We start from the raw sequence: 19,641 nt of genomic DNA on the forward strand, positions 1-19,641 counted from the left end.
TTCTCCTAATAGAAAGAGACAACTATCACAAACGAGGGGGCTGAAGAGATGGCTTAGTAGTTAAGAGCACTGACTGCTCTTCCATTCGATCCAGGTTCAATTCCCAGCACCCACATGGCAATTCATAACTGTCTGTGGCTATAGTTTCACGGTACCCAACACCCTCATACAGACATGCAAACGCCAATTCACATAAAATTAAAAAAAAACAAAAACAAAACCACAACACAAAGAAAGTGGGTTCTGCAGCTGGAGAGAAACAGCGCAGAGGTCAGAGCATTTGCTCAGAGGCACTGACTGTTTTTCCAGAGGACGAGGCTTTAATTCCCGGTATATACATGGCAGCTCACAGCTGTCTACAACTCTAGTCCTAGGAGGATTCATTGCCCTTCCAGCTTTCATGGTCACCACACATGTACATGTGGAACATACATACATGCAGGCAAAATGGCAATGCACATAAAATGAAAATAAATAAATCTTTGGGGCTAGAGTGACAGCTCAATGGACTCATAAGCATTTGCTCTCATAGAGGACCCGGGCTCGGTTCCCAGTCCCCACATGGCAGCTCACAACCACATGTAGCTCTATTTAAAGGGATTGTCATATCCTTTTCTGGCCTCAAGGTATATAGAGACACACAAAACCCTCACTCAGACACAGAAAATAAAACTAAATAGTGTGTGTTGTGGGGGATTAGCAATGTCCAGGAACCTTTCAAAGATAGGAAGGTAAATACAATAAAATATTAACAACCAATTTGTGCTGCCCACAACTTTTGGATACATGGCTTTCTTCTGGAACATGGGATATCTACTGGGGGTGGGGTCGGGTGGCACTATACCTTTAAGAACACCAATTACCCAATAATTGCTCTTTGTAAACTAAATGTAGCTTATTTGTTCATCCTTACTAACATTAGAAGCAGGGGCTACATTTGCTGTAGTTGCAAAGGTTTAAAAGATCCGAATGTGGGGTTGTCACTGCTGTGACACCCACCATGACCAAAAACAACTTGGGGAAGACAGGGTTTATTTAGCTTATACTTCCACGCTGTAGTCCATCACTGAACTAGGAGGAGGACTCAAACAGTGAGGGACCCGGAGGAAGGAGCTGACTCACAGGCCATGGAGGGGCACTATCTACCGGCTTACGCTACACAGCTTGCTCAGCCTGCTTTCTTATAGAACCCAGGACTACTATATCAGGGAAGGCACTAGCCACAATTGGCTAGGTTCTCACTTATCAACCACTAATTAATAAAATGCCCTATCTCATGGAGGCACTTTCTTAATGGTTCTTTTCTTGTTGCTAACTTTAGAGTGTGTCACGCTGACAAAAAACCGCCCAGCATATTGACCTCCCGATGTGCTTTACATGTACAAGCAATCAGCACAATGGAGTAGTCATGCTAGGGGGTGGGGTGCTCGAAACAGGGTTCCCGAGCTGTCCTGGAACTCACTCTGTAGACCAGGCTGGTCTCGAACTCTCTGAGATTCAGATGCCTCTGACTCTGAAGTGCTGGGATTAAAGACATGTGCCACCACTGCCAAAGGAGCTATGCTTTAAAAAAAAAAAAAAAAAAAAAAAAAGATTTGTTATGTACACAGTGTTCTGCATGTCTGCCTGCACACCAGAAGAGGGCGCCACATCTCATTACAGATGGTTGTGAGCCACCATGTGGTTGCTGGGAATTGAACTCAGGACCTCTGGAAGAGCAGCCAGTGCGCTTAACCTCTGAGCCATCTCTCCAGCCTGGAGCTATGCTTTTAAGGGAGGTTTCTAGCAATTACTAATGGAGTCTCTCTTCTCCAAGGTCTTACTTTCTGAGATTTCAGTTACCTCAATCCAAGAATATAAAATGGAAAATTCTAGAAATAAGCATTTCATAATTTTTAGACTGCACACTGCTCTAAGTACCACAAGGAAATCTGGTACCATTCACAATATACATCCCTGAATCTCTAAAGTGTGGGTTACAACATGATATGGGGCCACATGACTAAAGATGACAGCACAGAACTATGGCAACAGTAGAAGGTTTCTCAATGTTCAACAGCCATAATCAAATGTGTGATGAAATCGTTTATACTATGATATTATGAACTAATGCAGTGTTTGGGCAGTTTGGGCCCATGCTGCATCAGCATCAGCAGCCATTTCACTACAGCCTTGGTTCTCAAGGAAGCACAAGCATACTATACACTGTATGTGCCGTCACACTACCAACCACCAACCAATGCTGATCCACACGCCTTACCTCGGACAGAAGACTACCGTACATTAGCAATTCCACTTTTTTTTTTTTAACTGTACACAGTTTTCTGCTCCTATAGAAACAAATTTGTCTAACTATAGAAAACAGACTTTTACTATTTTTCTACCCAGCATAAAAGTATTAAAAGATATCTCTGGGTTGTATCATGTTAGAATGTCTGACTTTAAAAACTGCTATTTATGCTAGGCCGGGGTGGGGCACGCCTTCAATCTCAGCACTCACAAGGCAGAGAGAGGTAGATCTGTGTGAGTTCAAGGCCAGCCGGGTCTACAGAGAGAGTTCCAGGAGAGCCAAGGCTACAAAAAGAAACTGTCTTGTGGGGGAAAAAAATTGAAGTCAGCAAGATGGCTCAGCTGGTAAGGATGCTTGCTGCCAACCCTGACCACTTAAGTTTAATCCCCAGGACCCACTTTTTATTAGAAAATGTTTGATTGTATACCATTTTATATACCTAGAGCCACACAGAAATCTCCCACGTGAAAAGGGAAGTGGGGACTATTTAAGAAGCCCTGCTCTGTACCGCCCATCTGCATGTACTTGCTGTCCTATTAGCAGAATACCTGTGTCCAGGTAACAATTATTTTACTTAATAATGGCCTCTAAAGGCAAAAATAAGAATACAAAGGAGGTTCCTGAAACACGGGAAAACAGAGGCACTTTCATCCTTTGGGACAAAGCATGGTTGTTTGGTTGGGACATGGTTGGGACAAAGCAAAGAACAGGTTGGTTCTGCACTGCCTGTCTTGTTGATGCTCACCTGGACGACACCTGATGACAAAAGGAGACTACTGAATTTGGAATACTTGCCTACACAAAGCACACATTTTATTTAAAAAACATCCCTGAGTTCTATGAAACAAGTTCCACTCTCAGAAAATACAGTTATAAGTTGACTCTAGGATTGCAAGCCAAGACTCCCTGAGTATTTCAGAATACCCAGAATTCTAATTTCAAGGAAATCTGATTCCAGTCAGGATTGTGGAGAATATGCCTGCAAAGTTGCCTTCCATGATCTAGCAAACAGAAACTCTCAGCTGAGATAAGCACCTAGGTTAGTTTTAGACAACAAGGTGGACGTAACAAAGCCCTAGAGAGAAGCACTTCATATCACGACATATTACTTCATAACTGCATTAAGACAGCTACCCAGAGCACCTTACTATTAAACAGAAGAGAGATCCAGTAGAGGAAAGACAGCACAGCAACGAGACTTTCAGACCATACTTACAGAAGAATCTCACAGATCCTGTGGCCTTTCTGTCCCATAGAATCCAGATATTTAAGACACTTTTTTCTTAGGTCCATCACCTATATGGAAAAAGGCAAAAATCCTCAGGCAGACATCCTTTTCTGCTGTTCTATTCTTTACTGAGATAAAGTCTCACTATGTAGCCCAGCCTGAACTCCAGATCCTCCTCCCCCAGCCTCCTACATACTGGGATCACGACATAATGCTACTATGCCAGTACCACACCATGCCAGAAACACGTAAGCATTAATAGGAGTATGATTTCATTTCTAAAAATAAGAGCATTTAAAACTTTTTAACATATGTAGCAATATGAACAGATTTCAGAACTTTTACTTGAAGTTGTAAAACACACACGGTTTGAGATAAATGGGACAAACTTCAATTCCTATACAAAGGCACCAGTAATCCTACTAGCATGGGACTTCCCCCTGCACCTTTCCTGATAGAAATCAGAGTTCCTTCTAAAGCATGCCTTGTAGCTTTTGAAGCTGAACAAGTGAACACCTAGAAGAAGGACTCTACAGAGCTCGCCTCCTTTCTCACTGGAGGAGGGACAGCAGCCTCCGCTGCTACTGGGCTACAATTAGCAGTACAATTCTTTCTTAGCATGTGTAAGCTTCAGGAATTGATCCCTAAGACAAAAAAGGAAAGACATGGGAACAGAGAAAAAGGGTAAGGAAGGAGGAAGGAGGAAGGAGAGGAGAAGGGGTGGTCAGGGAAAGAAGGGAAGTGAGGGAGAGAGGAGAGAGAAGGGGAAAGAGAGGAAGAGAAGGAGGAGTCTATAACCAAGTTCCAACAATTAACCTTCTCAACTCACCACGAGGCTCCAATGCACCTTCCGATGAATAGGTACCAGAACAAGCTCTTGTTCAAAGAGATTTACCCCTTTGGTCCATCTTTTCACTGCTTGGTAACCCCCAGACTTTAACTTAGGATAGAAGAACGTACTGAATGCATGAAGTGCTGGATAGCCTTGCTTTTTACTCCTTTCCACTAAAAGATTCATGTAAAAATTAATGACCTGTAAAATACCAAAAGATTAAAATTTGGAATATGGCAAATACATTACAAAATTAAACTGCTACCTGAATCAGAAAGTGAGATGCTTAGGGAAAAGACAGTCCATGCAAGAAGTCAGAAAACAACTGTTCAGTACAAATGAGCAAGACAAGAAAGAATAAAGGGCTATGGATTGAGCTCAACAGCCTGGTACATGCAAGACCCTGGATTCAATTTCTAGTACTGGACCATCTCCCTAAATGAAAACCAGCAAGTCATGTGACTATAATTTTGAAGCACATGAATCACATTTCTATGCAATAATAAAAAGGCATATGCAACTGTTATGCAGAAAATGAACTATTAACTATAGCATTACATCCAAAATATACCTCAATTCGGTTATATTTCCTGGAAGGAAAAATGCCAAAATATTTATGAAACTTTTAAACAATAATTTTTTCAAATATAAAGTATTTTTTTTAAAATATAAAGTATTTTTCAAAAACTTTATAATAAGCAAATTTACACTTACATTACATTTACAAATGACAGTATTGCTGGGTGGTGGTGGTGCACACCTTTAATCCCAGCAGAGGCAGAGGCAGGTGGATCTCTGTGAGTTCAAGGCCAACCTGGTCTACAGAGCAAGTTCCTGGACAGTCTCCAAAGAAACACAGAGAAATCCTGTCTTGAAAAACAAACAAAACAAAACAAAACAAGCCGTATTTTCATGTAACTGGGCTTGTGACATAGGTAGATGGAGCAAAAGGAGCAAGTGAGAAAACTGAGGATGGAACAGCTGGCTAACTGAAACAGGAGTAAGAACTAGGGCAGCTTTTGTGGACTATGTTATACAGACAACAAACTGAGTGATTTATATATCATTTGCTATGGTTTGAACACACATATCAATCAAAAATCCTTTAAGGTTTATTTTTAACTCTGTGTGTATATATGAGCATATGCACGCTGAGTTCAGGTTCCCATGGAAGCCAGAGACAAAGATCCTTTGCAGCTGGAGTTACAGGCTGTTAGGACAAAGGATGTGGGTGCTGGGAACCAAGTGCAGGTCTTGACTGCTGCACCCTACTTTTGCCTTTCTCGGAAATACTTACACAGGAATCTAATACTCAGCATGTTGCAGTAGGCAATGATTCACTCATGAGCACTCTACCCATGGAGGAGACTATCCTCATGAAGAAGCTGAAGGGAGAGATTGACACAGTTCCCTTCCCTTCCCGTGTGTGGGGGCCCAGTCCCATTCCCCACCACTGTACCAACAGCAGACAATAAAGCTGTAGGCATCCAGACTGGGCTTTGTAATCATCAGAACCAACTGTGGGCAATACCTTTTCTGGGGGGAGAAGGGTGGAGACAAGGTCTCACTATGTAGCCCTGGCTGGCCTGGAACTTGCTATGTAGAACAGGCTGGCATTGAACTCAAGAAATCTGCCTGCCTCTGCTGGTATTAAAGCCTTTGCCACCACCCCCACTCCAATACATTTTTAAAAATTATTTATTTATTTATTTATTATGTATACAATATTCTGTCTGCGTGTATGCTTGCAGGCCAGAAGAGAGCACCAGATCTCATTACAGATGGTTGTGAGCCACCTTGTGGTTGCTGGGAATTGAACTCAGGACATTTGGAAGAGCAAGCAATGCTCTTAACCACTGAGCCATCTCTCCAGCCCCTCCAATACTTTTTAATGAGATGTTTTGCTTTACATATTACTAATCAGGTGATGTATAACTCAGTGGGAGAGTGTTTGCACAAGATCCTCGGTTCAATTTCAAGTATGAAAAAACAAAACAAGAAAGAACACCTGGGCTGTGTGAAACTAGGAAGAACAAGAGGGCCGAGGACATAGTTCATTGGAGAGCACTTGCTTGTCTAACGCGGGAGGCCTTGCTTCAATCCCTGGCACTAAAAGAAAAGGCAGGGAAACAGAAATTGCTTCCCCAGCCCCTTCTAACTGGGCACTGGGTGGAAGTCACTTTGATTATAAACGGTGACAAAGCAGGAAGAGAGAGAACTGACCTCATCATTGAGCCACTGATAGTTCTTTAAGGTCTGGATATCTCCTCGAGTAATTCGCAATTTGAAAGCGCTGCTTAGGATCTCATCTGGTGGACCATGGCCCAGGGCATTACTGATTTCCTTTTCCATGTCCTGAATTAGAAGGTCCAGAGGTCATGAATTTAGCACAGAACCACTAGCAGGTATCAAAAACCTATGTGAAAAAATGCCTTTCACGTCAGCAACACCTGGTGATCTTTGAGAAAAGTCACTATTCAAGAGCTACAAAACTGCAGTGTAAAAAAATTTAAATTTACAACTATAAAACAGTCTTAAGTCAGGCGGCAGTGGCACACACCTTTAATCCAGCACTTAAGAAGCAGAGGCAGGTGGATCTCTGTGAGTTCCAGGCCAACCTGGTCCACAGAGCAAGTTCTAAAACAGACAGAGAAATCCTGTCTCAGAAAAAAATAAAACCAAACCAAAACAGTCTTAATAATGGATATTTTCCTTTAATTATTTTAATGAATTATGCAGCTAAATATATATTTAGTTTATGAACCCAATCAAAATATTTCCATTTTTTTCCTTGCCACACAATTTTGTTATTTTATGGCTTTACTATTTACTATTTTTTCACTATATTCAAGTACGGTAATCAATAAAAAAAGATTGTTTTAGAAAATTGTAATTTTAAAAATGTTCAATACATTCATTCTTGATAGCACATTTTAAATCTCAAAACATCTGGAGGGTAGAAAACCAATCAGTTACAGCAGATGTGATAGCACATGGCCCTAAGCCCAGCATCTGAGAGGCAGGAGCAGGAGGACTGCCATGAGTTCCAGACCATCCTGGCTAAGTAACTAAAGAAAACCCCAGACCCCCAAAACCAAGTATACTCATCTACCAAGCAACCTTTACACAGACAAATAATCAACATAGCCAACATAAGAAGACCCAGAGTCCAGGTCTTGTTTTGTTTTGTTTTGTTTAAACTTCATATACAGTCCTGATCTAGAAAAACTCCTCAAAACAAAGCATGTGTTTCAGTTTAGAAACACGGGCTGTTAAAACAGCTGCCTTGCTCTGACCGGCACAGGAACTATACCTCTGTAAGCTCAGAGAGTTCTGCTCTTCTCTCCTTTTCCCGGCTCGGGAAGTTCTTTTCCTTTGCCTCAAGGACTGACACTTTTCTCCTGAGTAAGCCATTGCTCCCACTTCCGAGGCGTAGCCGAGCAGACACTTCTTCTGACAGATCAGGCTCCAATTGGTGTCCCCTTATCTGACCAAAAGAGTTTCAACATTGACATGGTTCCTCTTGTACATACAACACACGTTACATATGGAACATAAAACTGTATACGTTATGAAAGAAGATATAAAGCTAATTGTTTTCTAGTTTTAACTGTCACGGATTTTCGTTTTGGGTGGAGAATAAATGCATAAAAATATATTTGATAGTGAGAGTGCAAACAAAATCCACCGTGAAGCCTCACAGTCTCTGCTCCAAGTGGCCTTTCTAACTGTGCAGTTCACTGAGATGTACAGACTTTGGGTCTGGTTAGTTTTGGTGTATGATGCTTTTTATAATTAGGCTTATAAAATTAAGAAAAAAAATGTGAGAGAATGAATAAGAGAACTGGCAACTCTCTAGATCATAGAAAAGCCCAGCAAGGTGAGCAGAAGCTTCAGGGTTAAACAAAGGCTCACGGGGTATGTCAGTTGCAAACTGAAGCACGCACACTCCTCGGGGAGTAGGAAGGAAAGCATTTTCAGTTCCTGTCACAATCTAAAATGTAGTTAAAGATGTTTGCATAGTTTAGAAAGACACGAGATATGGCCTGCAGCGCATTATACAGAAGAATTTACTTCTGTCCTTATTCAAAGTCAGTCTGTATTAATTAACCCTGCTTATATTTATTTATTCCTTTCTGTACTGGAGTTGGAGCCTAAGACATTTAACATGCTAAACAAACACTACTACTAAACTACAGTCTAGTCCTCTATTTCATATTTGTATTAAAAAACAATCTATGGGCTGGAGATGGCTCAGAGGTTAAGAGCATTGCCTGTTCTTCGAAAGGTCCTGAGTTCAATTCCCAGCAACCACATGGTGGCTCACAACCATCTGTAATGAGGTCTGGTGCCCTCTTCTGGCCTCAAGGCATACACACAACAGCAACAGAATATTGTATACGTTATATATATGTGTGTGTGTGTGTGTGTGTGTGTATTTTTCTATTGTAGAAAAAGCAAGGCTATCACTAATGTCTGCTAATTAACTCATGCATACAAAATGAAGCCTCCACAAAACCCCAAGGACTGGGGATTGAAAATGTAGCTCAGTGGTAGAGCACTTGCCCTACATATAACAAAACCCACACCTTACAAAAAAAAAAAATTAGGAAATGTGTTTAGAAATAGAACTTTGGAGTAGAGCTACAGCATTCTCCAGATATCAGTGAGCATTCTTTGCTTTTGCTGACTGCCAGGTAGACCATTCCCTCCTTCTTCATGTTATAAAAAGAATAGCTCTCACTTTGTTGTCTGGACTTGATCCTCCCCAAGTGATAAGATTATGAGCATTCTTTGCTTTGGCTAAATGAATGACAAATGATAATTAAACACAAAGAGTCCATCAGAACATTAGATAAGAGAATGTTTGAAGGCTTACCACTTTGTAATTCTATGTATCTAAAATGAAAGTAACAAAGATTGTAGCATTTAAGAAATCTATTTCTGTGTTGGGGTGTGGTCGTGCACACCTGTAATCCCAGCTAACTAATTAATTAATCTAAAAGCAGAGGCAACTGGATCTCTACAAGTTTGAGGTCAATATGGTCTATATAGTAGTTTCAGGTCAACCAAGGCTACACAGTGAGACCCTGCCTCAAAAGTGGGGGGAGAGAGAGAGAGAGAGAGAGAGAGGGAGAGGGAGGGAGAGAGGAAGGGAGAGAGAGAGGGAGAGAGAGGGGGAGAGACAGAGAGAGAGAGAGAGAGAGGGAGAGGGAGAGGGAGAGGGAGAGGGAGAGGGAGAGAGATACTTCTGCCAGACACTAAATGTTTAGTAAAAGACTTTATCATTAAAAACCTGAGTATGTCTACAGACATCACTGAAACAATGATTCTAATACTCACATTGAAAGTAGGCCGGGCATTGGTGGCACACCCCTTTAATCCCAGCTCTTGGGAGGCAGGTGGAGCTCTGTGAGTTCAAGGCCAGCCTGGTCTACAGAGTGAGTTCTAGGATAGCCAGGGCTACACAGAGAAACCCTGTCTCGAAAAACCAAAAACCAAACGACAAACAACACTTTACCAAGGGCTTCTACTTACAGCTTCCTTTTCGAATCGGATCCCCACCACCTTCTCTGTGTCAGCTTTCCCTTTTGAATACCTGAGAAGGAAACCATCAAGAACTTACAGACTTCTGCTGTTGAACACGGTACATGTAGTTCCAGAATAAGATTTATTAGTAGTGCACATTTGTAATATAAGAACCCAGGGAACCGAGAGCAGGAAGATCAGTTGCTCAAGGCTATATAATGATCCTGTCTTAATTTTTTTTTTTTAAATTTTGAAATTAGGATTCGCTGATCTCTAAACAAAAGTGGTCTTGAGAACACTGGCCTTGTGCTGTCTCTCCTGGCCTGCTGTAAATAAACTGTGCCGTGCTAATGTTTTCCTCCCTGTGAGGACTGGCCTCTCTGAAACTGTGAGCTACAAGAAGCCTCCCTCAGGTTCCTCTCTATCAGGCACTGTAGCAGGCAGCGGAAGGACATAACGTGAAGGACTGGTTCCTGCTGGGACTAGACCTCTCTCTGGAGCCTACAATTTTGGAACAGTCTGAAGGAAGACTACAGGGAAACAGAGACACTGGTGAGAGAGACGCTGTAGAAAGCCAAAAGCAGAGCTCAATGGCAGATTCTGACAGGTGCTGGGAAGACCAGATGCCGACAGAAATACGGACACCAGACATACTCATGAGGTCCACACAGGGTCCTTGGTACTAGAAGGTGAAGAATGGCTCTATTTTCTCTGCAACCTGGAACCTTATCTGAGGGTGATTTTACAGAGGATGAAGTGTAGGCAGAGGTGGTACATGCCTGTAACTTCAATACTCAGGAAGCACAGGCAGGAGGATCAGAGTTTGAGGTCAGCCTTACTTACAGAGTAAGACCCTGTATCCAAAGACTGCGGAGGCGGATGAGTCAGTAAAATAGTGAATTTGAGTCTGGGGCCCATGTAAAAGCTGGGTGCAACAGCACATGCTATAGTCCCAGCTCCGGGGAGGAAGAGACAGGAGGCTGAGTCTTGCCAGCCAGCCAGTTAAGCCAAGGCAACAGCTCCAGGTTCAATCAGAGACATTGTCTAAAAAAAAGTAGAAAATGACTGAGGAAGAAATCTTATGCCTCCACCTCTGACCTCCACACGCACACACACACACACCCCTCCACCTGACCTCCAAACATGCACACATATACCTCTCCACCTGACCTCCAAACGTGCACACATACACCTCTCCACCTGATCTCCGCATGCGCACACACACACACCCCTCCACCTCTAACCTCCACACTACACACGCGTGCGCACACACATACACCCCTCCACCTCTGACCTCCACATGCGCATATACATATACCCCTTCCTGCCCATTCTCTTAAAAAGAGAAGGGTGAGGAGGCAGTGACAAAGGAACTTTAAAGGCAGTTTAGCAGCCAGGATGTAGCATGGTTACTGCTGGAAGATTTCAGCCAAGCTTAGAGGAAGACTCGGAAGGAAAATGCAGAGCCAAAGGATGAAAGGGATGAACAATGATGATGTAATTATTTAAGAAGATTAGTATTGTTAAAACTCACCCCAACTGCCTGTCCTGTCCCCCCAAAAACGTTCAGGTACTTTTCCTTAAAATAAGAAACTGGCCACGGGTTTAAAGCACAAATCTGTGACCTTGTCTTATTTACTGTTTATTATTATCAGAGTGTTTTTTTTTGTTCTTGGTCCTCTCACACTCACTTATTTACTGGACAGGGTGACAGAAGTTCTACAATACACAGTGTAAATCAGAGGGCAACCTCAGGAGGTTGGTTCTCTCTACCAGTGGGTTCTGGGGATCAAACTTCAGACTTGGTGGCAAGCTCCTGAACCATCTTGCCAGCCCTGTAAAATCATTTTGAAGACTGCCTGCCTCAAGAAGAAAGGTACCCACCCTCCTTGCAGAGAGCTATCTATGGTCATCCACCTAATACTCTTAAGATCACAGCAGCTGTGGTCCAAAGGAGCTTAGCTATTGCCAAGTTGGTAAAAGACCTTGGTACCGTCCATGTGGTGAACTTGCAATGGTTAATCATGATTCGATTTAGAGCCACCTAGAAGACTGGATGTGTCTATGAGAGGCTTTTCAACAGAGGAAACAAGTCCACTCTGAATATGAGCACCACCACTACACAGACTACAAGCTGAGAGGCTGCTTACAAGCCAGCACTCCCTTTCTCTGTTTCTGATCTATCATTACCTTGCCATGCTTACCCTATCACAATGGGCTGAACCATCTAAGTGAAAATCAATCTAAACAGTAACACCTACTCAATTTATCTGAAATGAAATTTCAATTAGCCTTGTGAAAAGTTGTCAACTTCACAAACTTTTAAAACTTTCCTGTACAATTTCTGTTTACATATTAATATATCAATTTATTTCTACTTTTAGGAAGTCCCTAAGAGTCACAGCATGTGATTGATATTTGCTAACAATTACCCCAATTTTGGTGCAGGAGAATTGTCTGTATTCTATCAATCTGTTTATTTTGAATAAACGCTGACTATTTAGCGTCAATCAGACAGGAAGTAGAGGCGGGGCGATGAGAACAGGAGAATGCTAGCAAGGAGGAAGCCCATTTCTCCCAGTCCAGCCCAGACCACTGAAGAAGCAATATGTGACCTGCACTGCTGTGAAAGGTACCGAGCCATGTGGCTAACACAAATAAGAATAATGGGTTAATATAAGCTACAAGAGCTAATAAAAAGACTGAGCTAATGGGCCAATCAGTTTTATAACTTATGAATATCTCTGCGTTTTTCTTTGGGGCTTGCTGGCTGTGGGGAACTGGGCGGGACAGAAAAACCAACAAGCAGGCACCCTCATGTTACACATTTTGAGCTCTCTGGGGATACGTTTATGCCTTCCGGACCCATCCCTGGCACATAATTCATAAATTTATAAATACTAAACAGTTAAGTTTCCTTAAAGTGGTCGACAAATCTCCCTGGGAAGGCCTGAGACAAACTTCGGGTTTTGCAGCCCCATTCACACTTCCTCACCTCTGTGGCTCACTTAAACCGGATGGGCCAGATTTGGACCCTGGCCACTGCTGGCCAAGTCTGATATAAAGAAATAACCATCCAAAATCCTAAGGAAAGCAAAACTACCTTCACTGTTCCTATGTTTGAGACAGTGGCCACTGGGGATGTCACCCACCCAACCCATACTCCTAAGAAGCACCCACTTCTTTCCCCAAGCCCCGGTGGCTACGAGACTACAGCAGTTTGAAAGAGTCCAACTTAAGAACTATTTACCTACGCATAGTGCTGACTAGTTAGACCAAGGAGGTCCACGGTTCCTCATGGGTATTCATAAATGTGACTTGTGAGAAGACTTACTCTCAATGAAATCTTAGAATTAAAAAGGCCACGTACCTCTTCTCACTTCTCATTGAACAGAGAGGTCCCCTTGTTTCAACAACTCTGTCTGTGGGGATGGAAAGAAAAGATCCTTTACTTGCTAATCCCAGCTTGGAATGTCAAATGTCAGATTCAAAGTATCAACACATTTGTTTGCACTGGTGTTAATGTGAACTCCAAAGCCACTGGCCACCACACATACAAGCATCTCTAAAATACATGTCACTTTTTCTTCCTTCAGTATAAGCTTGATCACAAACTGATAACAGATCATTCAATAAGCTAAAGACATTCAGTGAACAGTATTGGAGAAAGATAAGAAAGTTAATATGAAGTAAATTAATTTTAGTCTCACAAAATATACTACTATAACAGGCATTAATCTTAATTAATCAACTTAAGCATTTTCTTAAATGCTTAAATCTTAAAAGCATTTTTCTTTTTTAAAATAAAACCTCAGGTACTAGATAAGTGCTAGCCAATGCCTTGAAGTCTGACAATACTTTACAGCCTGGTATAGCATCTTTGAATAGTGTACCAATTTGTAACCTCATAAGCATGTGCTCACATGAACCAAGGTCAATGTCTTATGATGGAGCTCAGTCTGGAACTCACACTGTTTCGGAACAAAGTGGCTTGTTCTGACTCCATGACTCTGCTCCTCCACCCAGCCTTTGGTCTTTAATGTGTCCGTCTGACTTCTCTGAGAACTTAGGAAGACAAAGGAGAAAGATCAGCTCAGGTACAAAAGGTCAGGCCTTCGTCACAGCAGAGAAAGGACTAACATTCCAACCTGCAACATCAGGACGACAACAAAAACCTATCATGTGCAATAACCAAAGTTAAACTTCCAAATGATAATTTGTTCTTTCTGCATTCAATAAGCGAAACAATCCTGAGACTCAGCTTGAAGTCCCATACTTCATACGACTCTGTGTATCATTCCATACTTCAGAGGACTCTGTGTATTTGCAATCATTTGTTAGAATTACCAGACGAACTGAAATCCTGAGCTTACACCTTTCTGCCTACTCCTCCAGATAAAAGTACATTTTTTCAAATCACCTGCATGTTGAATTAACAAGCACTCACATAAGCAAACTTCTTATGACCCAGTTGACTTTAATCTTATTTCTAAGCAGAGGATTCTAAAATGCAATCACTAGATGCCTCGGAGACTGTGTGTGTGTATGGGGAAGGAGGAAAGAAAAATGAAATACAGGAGAGGCTGTGAGGGAGTGAAGATAAAAAAGGAAAGGAGCAGAAGAAAGGAGCTAGGACAAAGGCAGAGACACAGACACCTGTGTCGAGGAGGCTGGGCAGTTGATTCCCTTTTTGTACATGAGTAAGAGTTCATGTAAGTTGGATGTGGTTTTCAATGGGTATAATCTCAGCATGTGGGAGGCTGGGGCAGAAGAATTGTAAGTGCTAAGCCAGCCTGTGCTAGATAATGAGAAACAAAAACATCCCCCCCTCCTAGAAAAAAGAAAAACAGTTCATGTAGGCAAAGGACTGTAAAGCTAACGGAAAACTCCATTTTGTAAGCCACTGCACTACAGTGTCAGACAAGCTCCACGGCCAGCTCTCCTCACACCAGCACTTCGCTAGAAACAGAAGAAAGGTACATGCTAACAAAGGATACGCGCTAAGGATATATGCTAAGAAAGCAAGCGTCAGTACTTACCTATGATGTGAAGCTACGGGAGGGAGAGTGTTTCCATGACCACCTTCTTTAAGTCGCTCCAATAACTTTCGGTATTTCTCCCTTTCATCCTTTTGGACACCCTGTATAAGAAAGTATGCAAGGTGAGTAGAAGCTCATGAAGCCTAAACTCAAGTCTAACCAGACACTGGCTGGTGAGATGCAGCCCACAGATGAACTTTATTTGGGGAACACTGTTCTTAAAATTACTTTAATTAAATACCAACTTTATTTAAAAAAAAAAAAAACTTGAAAATCTAAAATCCTGACCTCTTTAGAAAAAAAAAAAAAAGAATCAACGACCTGGAGCTATGGCCTTTAGGTAGGGCCATCTGCTTTCCACACTACTTCACTCATTTGCATTGTCTGCCAGATCAGTGGCTCTCAACTTATGGGCACCGATCCCAAGAGCCCTTTCACAGGGGTGGCCTAAGACCATCTGCACATCAGATATTTACATTACGATTCATAGCAGTAGTAAAATTACAGTTATGAAGTAGCAACAAAAACTAATTTTAAGGTTGGGGGTCCCCACAACATGAGGAACTATTTATTAAAGGGTCGCAGCATGAGAAAGGTTGAGAACCACTGGGCTAGATCTTGGAGGCATTTGTGTCTTTGAAAGAACTATGTTGAACAAAACTTAGTTGACCAGAAATTAACAGAAAGAATCCACTTCATAATCAGAGTCCACATCTCCAATGGCCCTGAGCCACATTAACTAATTAATAATTTGTGGTGCACCTCACTCAGCGGACCTCGCCTGGCCTTCCTGGACAGTAACCGCTTCCAATTCTTCTTTTCTCCTCAGTCTTCACTGCCCATCAGACTCTTTTCTGCCTGCCATAAATGCTGACGGCTCTACCCATATCTCGTCTCACACTACATTCTTCCCCTGAATACTCTTATCAGCTCCCTTAAACTAAATTACATCAATATGTAGAAAATTCAGAAACATGTCTCTAACCCTGCCTTCTTCTCAAAACTCCCATCACCTATATCCAAGAGTCTACAGGAGAGGTCTTCTTGCGTGTTTCACGGGCACTTTAAACAATGTCCAAAACTGAAGTCAGCATCTTCCCCCTAAACACACAGGGTATCTTGGTCAGTGACATATATTTATCCAGAGCTGAAATCTGGGCCTCAGGTTCTCCCTGTATGCTATGTATTATTCTCAGTTAACAAACGCGTCCTTGCTAAGACTAACTGCCCACTGTCTTATCTGCTAAATGCTTGCTCACATCTCAGATCTCCTAAAACACTCAGGCTTCTTTCTCTTCTGAAATTCTACAGAAGGCTTCTGGGCCACAATTCCTTTGGCTTGTCTACCAAATTAAAATTTATGTAAAACTCCCAAAGGCAGGGGCCAAATCTAGGATTCACAACCCGAATTACTAAAAACTAGTGCAGTATCTAGGACTTGAATAAATATTTCTTTGATGAACCAAGCAGCTCCCAAACCATCTACCAAATTCAAACAGTGGGTGGTATTGGGAAACAGCAGAGACAGAAATCATCCTCAACACTGCCATGACGAGAAATGAAGGACTATCATCTCCTCCTCTTACTACGTACACTCTCTAAAAGGGGAAGGAAAAGCAGAGTGGCGCATCATTCACCACCTCTACTGAATCACAGCTACTAAAGTTCATCAAAGTAAGTAAGGCAGGACATGACGGTGTACGTGTTTTATCCCAGCATTTAGGAGGCAGGACAGACAAATTTCTGTGAGTTAAGAGGTTAGCCTGGTCTACACAGGGTGTCGCAGGACAGCCAGGGCTGAAGAGAAACCCTGTCTTCAAAAAATTAAAAGTTGAAATGCAATCTCTTCCTAATGGGATCCTTTCCTAACATCTGAAACTGACTCAAATATGCATGTCCAGAGTAGCTCCGGGTACTGACTGTACAGCAACAGTACTTACTATGAGTCAAAGCAGGCTGGGGAGGCCAGGAAGGGACAGACGCTCGGACGCTTATAGTCACTGTACCCCTTCAGTACCTTTTGAATTGTATGCCACAGTACACAAATTATTACTCAAAAGTCATTAAAAACATTTCTTTAAGATACCAGGCTGAAAGGGCTTACCTCCTCCACTGTGCAATGGGGACGCCTCACACCCTTGCCACCCTCTTCTGAAACCATCTCCGTTACACCCTGCTCCTGAGGTTTCCATGTTAAGGAACTCTCTGGATTGCTTTTGCCATGGCGACGACCACTTGGTCTTCTATTATAGCCTTCTGATTTCAATGTAAAACTGAAGAATAAAAGGAGAGAAAGAGAGAGACACAGACAGAGAGAGAGACAGAGAGACAGAAAACATATCACTGATGAGATTTAGGATCCTAGATCATCTGATTATCTGCTGTTCTAGTTTAAGACTACTAGCTCTTAAACAACCATTACTTGTAAAAGTCAGACATCCCAGCATTCCATTATAGAATGTCTGCTCTGGTCACTAGAGCTGTCACATGAAAGCCCCCCTCCTCACAGCCAGGTTTCCAACCCTAACCCCATATTTAGCTCCCTACAGCACATACCTCTCCCCCAACAGCTACTTTTCCTTTACTCAGTGTACACCACTGAAATATCAGCTAAACGCTAACAAATTAGATGCCGGGACAGTGCAGCTTGCTATAGTCCTAGCCATTCAAAGGCTTAAAAATGCTTCAAGCCAAAAATCTAAAGCCAGTTGAGCAAGCTAACAAGAGCCATCTCAATTTCTAAAGGGTGTATGTCGGGAGTGGCTGGGGTGTAGATCAGTGAGTGGCAGAGTATTCAACTAATATTCAAGGGCCTGGGTTCAATCCCTAAAACTTGGAAGGAAAAAGGCGGGGAGGTAAAGAAGGAAGGGAAGGAAGAGGAGAAAGAGGAAGAGGAAGGGGAAAAGAAAAAAAATGAAATGGGAAGGAAAAGGATGGAGAGGGAAGGGAAGGAAAAGGTTAATGATTAATAAAGAAACTAAATACAGCAAGAAAGCTGTGTCACTTCTACTGGTGACAAAACCCGCCTCTCTCCTTGTTACTGCCAGCAGCCCAAACTGATATCATAGTTCTTGGTAAGTACTTTGAAAAGGTTACAACATGACCAATACAATTTTTACAAAAACACTGTACCATCTCTAAAAACATCCACAGTCTCTTAAATTTAAATACTAATGCCACTACAAAGGAAGGTTAAGGTGATGCTCAGGATTAAAGCAGATTTTAGAAGACAGGAAAACAAATACTATGCAATTTTTAACTGGATCCTGGTCCTGGACAGGGAAAAACCTACAATGGAGAAATTTAAGTAAGACTCATTAAAAAAAAAAAAAAGCCAAACTTTATAACCTATAATTATATAAATCAATGTCCTCACCCTTAAAGAAATAAACTCAAATATGTAAGAAAAAAAGCAGAAATCCAATCCAAGTACTACCTCTCAAATGGTTCAGAAAAAAAATACATCTACATATAACCGAGGAAGCAAAAGTGGATGTTGCAGAGCACCAGTCAGACTGGGGCAAGGTTACTCGTCTGAGTGAACTTCAAAACACCAAAGGGAAACGCAGAGCAAAACTGACATGCACGGAAGGAAAATGTACAGATCCAAAACTGTGGAAAATACCAACATTCTTCATTCAATCACTAAAAAAAGACCAGACCTAGATAAAGCGCTATCTGCCAGCTGAGCCTGACTGCTGCCGACTAATACAGGACTCACCCAATACAGATCACCCAAAGGAAGTTCTTAACTCCCAACCATTATCACCTGCCAGGGTAGGACCCAGCCAGGATAAACTTAAAGGAGGCCTGAGTCTCAGTAGTTTACCCTGAGGCAATACCTGGTAGCAGGAAGGACCACAAACTGAGATTACCCAGGCACCACCCAGGAACAGACCACCCAAAGGAAATGCCTAACATTCCAACCATTGTAGACAGGATCACCTACCAGCACACACTCACCAGGGCACCCCTAGATAAATGTCAGCCAATCAGGGGTCCTGAACCTTAGAAATCCCTCACCCCCACCTTTACTACTATAAAAACCCAACTCTAACTGAGCTTGAGGCTCTCCGATTATTCCAATACCTTGGACACACGGAGAGACTAAGTTTGCAAACTTGTCTAAAATAAAGGCTCTTTGCTTTTATATATGGGACTTGGTCTCCTTGTTGGTTCTTGGAAGACTTTGCGGATCTGGGCCTAACACAGAACACTTTATTCAGTAGTAGCAGACGACACATTCTGTTGACGCCAATGTGGAGCACCCTCCTAATGGATAATACTGTAGGAACAAAGCTGAGATGTTAAAGTGAATCAATGCCAAGTATATTCTCGTACCATAATGGGATTAGTCAGAAATCACTATCAGAAAGATACTGGGAATACTCAAGTACTTAGAAATTAAACAATGTACTTTGAGCCTTGTAAATTAACAACAGAAATTAGATAAAATTGTAAACTGAAGGGAAACAAGTCGGTCTTTAAGTCTGGTGGATGTCACAATGATGATCATAGGGAAACTGACAGCATAACTGAATGCCCAGAGAATCCACTTCATTTCTAGGTATGGATGTCTCATGAACAACAATATTCCTCAAATAGTAAACTGAATTTCTCCAATGTTACTAAAAATTTCTTTCACAGCAGCATTCCAGGTAGAATCCAACCAGACAGCACACTGCACCTTGTTGCTGTGTGTCTTTGATGTGCTTTCATATGA

At 42.0% G+C, this 19,641-nt stretch overlaps 1 protein-coding gene across 5 annotated transcripts in view; it reads right to left on the reverse strand.

Moving 5' to 3' along the window:
- The window catches only part of Senp2 (SUMO specific peptidase 2), a 45,402-nt gene that overhangs the window by 8,983 nt on the left and 16,778 nt on the right, over positions 1-19,641 (reverse strand). For 4 of the 5 annotated variants that reach the window (XM_048453831.3, XM_048453830.3, XM_048453834.3 and 1 more), the window contains 9 exons: positions 17,023-17,191; positions 14,919-15,019; positions 13,850-13,944; positions 13,250-13,301; positions 9,889-9,949; positions 7,664-7,837; positions 6,574-6,705; positions 4,348-4,551; positions 3,507-3,586 (listed from right to left, as the gene is read on the reverse strand). In XM_048453831.3, coding sequence (XP_048309788.1) covers positions 3,507-3,586; positions 4,348-4,551; positions 6,574-6,705; positions 7,664-7,837; positions 9,889-9,949; positions 13,250-13,301; positions 13,850-13,944; positions 14,919-15,019; positions 17,023-17,191 — 1,068 coding nt within the window. The remainder of the gene's footprint in view (positions 1-3,506; positions 3,587-4,347; positions 4,552-6,573; positions 6,706-7,663; positions 7,838-9,888; positions 9,950-13,249; positions 13,302-13,849; positions 13,945-14,918; positions 15,020-17,022; positions 17,192-19,641) is intronic. The other variant, XM_085685346.2, reaches the window with a different exon arrangement.

The sequence above is a fragment of the Myodes glareolus genome, chromosome 2 (genome assembly GCF_982192425.1).
Source record: "Myodes glareolus chromosome 2, mMyoGla1.1, whole genome shotgun sequence".
NCBI classification, from domain to species: domain Eukaryota; kingdom Metazoa; phylum Chordata; class Mammalia; order Rodentia; family Cricetidae; genus Myodes; species Myodes glareolus.